A 2,112-nucleotide genomic window follows, 5' to 3' on the forward strand; every position below is an offset into this window, starting at 1 on the left:
ACAGAATCTGTCACCCAGGCTGGAGCACAGTAGCGTAATCTCAGCTCACTGCAACCTCCACCTCCCAGGTTCAAGTGCTTCTCCTGCCTCAGCCTTCCAAGTAGCTGGGATTATAAGCGTCCACAATAACACCTGGCTAATTTTTGTATTTTTAGTAGAGACAAGGTTTCACCACATTGGCCAGGCTGCTCTCGAACTCCTGACCTCAAGTGAACTACCTGCCTCAGCCTTCCAAGGTGCTGGGATTAGAGGCATGAGCCAGTGCACCCAGCCCAAATTGATTCTTTTTTTTTTTTTTTTTGACACGGAGTCTCGCTCTGTCGCCCAGGCTGGAGTGCAGTGGCCGGATCTCAGCTCACTGCAAGCTCCGCCTCCTGGGTTTACGCCATTCTCTTGCCTCAGCCTCCCGAGTAGCTGGGACTACAGGCGCCCGCCATCTCGCCCGGCTAATTTTTTGTATTTTTTTAGTAGAGACGGGGTTTCACCATGTTAGCCAGGATGGTCTCGATCTCCTGACCTCGTGATCCGCCCGTCTCGGCCTCCCAAAGTGCTGGGATTACAGGCTTGACCAAATTGATTCTTTTATAAGCAACAACTAATTTGTAAAATCATCTTTCCCTTCTGTCAAGTCTTTGATGCTTCTTTGATCACATGTTCTTATATCTAATTGGGTCTGTTTCTAGGCTGTCAGTTCTGTTCAGCTGATCATCAAAGTTTCTAATGTTTCCTTAAGCTTTTTTGTGTCTTACTTTTTTATAATTCATTATAACTACTATTATAAAAACGGTCTCTTTCATCTTTTTTGTACAACCAATGAATAATAAACATATTACAAAAACTATCTACATTAAATATTTTTTTCTTTAGTTAAGTAATACTCTGGGAATTTTATTAACTCACTGCCTTCATTTTCAATATTCTTTTTTTAAAAATGAAGGATGGGAAAATGCTAGATAGAGAATCCTGATAGATGAAATCAAAGTAGCAGATATTTACTATGTTTCTGTTTGTAATATGAATACATCCAGCCAGTTAAGTATGTATAAGTATGTATGAGGACTGATCTCAAAAGGGGATCAAAGAATAATTGATGTAAGTTTCTATAGTTTCAGATAGTACTTCTGAGTTTTTGATGGCTGAAAACTTAGTGAAAGCATCAGTGCCGGAGGATGAGATTCTGACTGTCTTGAATAGCAAACAGATACAGAAATCAAATCTTCCTTTAAATAAAACTCAACAATTCAACATCTGCACACTATCAGCTGAAGAACAGAAGATCCTAGAGTCCCTTAATGATCTCAATGAAAGACTACATTGTAAGTATGGAAGAACACCTCTTATAAGAAATACTGCATTTTTCACTTAGATAATTTTAATTTAAACTTTAATTTAAAAATTGAAAGGAAAAATACAAAATGTATCCATATGACCAACTACTTAATTGAGTGTATAACCATTCAGAACTTATTTGAATACTATTTCAAGTATGCCATATCATTTATGATGATGTCAACTTATTTGGCAGACTTATCTGTCTTTTTGGAATATATGAATAGACTTCTGTTTCAGCAATGGACAGGCTACGTATGTATACTGACCATCCATCAAAACAACCATAAATCCTTGATTAAGTATTTTTTAAACCTGCAATATAGTGATGATCTAGTAAGAATGTAAGAAATGCTTAAGACCAAGAACTAAGTATAGATAAGAACTCAAAAAATAAGAAGAATGCTGCAGCTAGCTCTTGGCCTGAGGATATTTAACTCATGGAGTGAAATTGAACTTTGCTTTCCATGGCCTCATAGAAAAAAGGGAACAGGCCTACTCAAGATGAGTAGTCTCATAGAAGATCTTTTCATCATAAAGCTGGGCCACCCAACGAGCTCTGCACCACACACGCATACACAGAGGAGGCAGCACCACACATGCACACACAGAGGAGGCAGCACCACACATGCATTCACAGAGGAGGCAGCACGACACATGCACTCACAGAGGAGGCAGCACGACACATGCACACACACAGGAGGCAGCACCACACATGCACTCACAGAGGAGGCAGCACCACACATGCACTCACAGAGGAGGCAGCACCACACATGCACACAC

General features: G+C 40.0%; 1 protein-coding gene across 1 annotated transcript in view; it reads left to right on the forward strand.

Moving 5' to 3' along the window:
• CEP126 (centrosomal protein 126) overlaps positions 1 to 2,112 on the forward strand; it is a 78,265-nt gene that overhangs the window by 65,082 nt on the left and 11,071 nt on the right. Inside the window, 1 exon segment of the mRNA XM_017888596.1 lies at positions 1,107 to 1,316. Coding sequence (XP_017744085.1) covers positions 1,107 to 1,316 — 210 coding nt within the window.

Source organism: Rhinopithecus bieti, unplaced genomic scaffold, assembly GCF_001698545.2.
Source record: "Rhinopithecus bieti isolate Rb0 unplaced genomic scaffold, ASM169854v2 scaffold_18434, whole genome shotgun sequence".
NCBI lineage: Eukaryota > Metazoa > Chordata > Mammalia > Primates > Cercopithecidae > Rhinopithecus > Rhinopithecus bieti.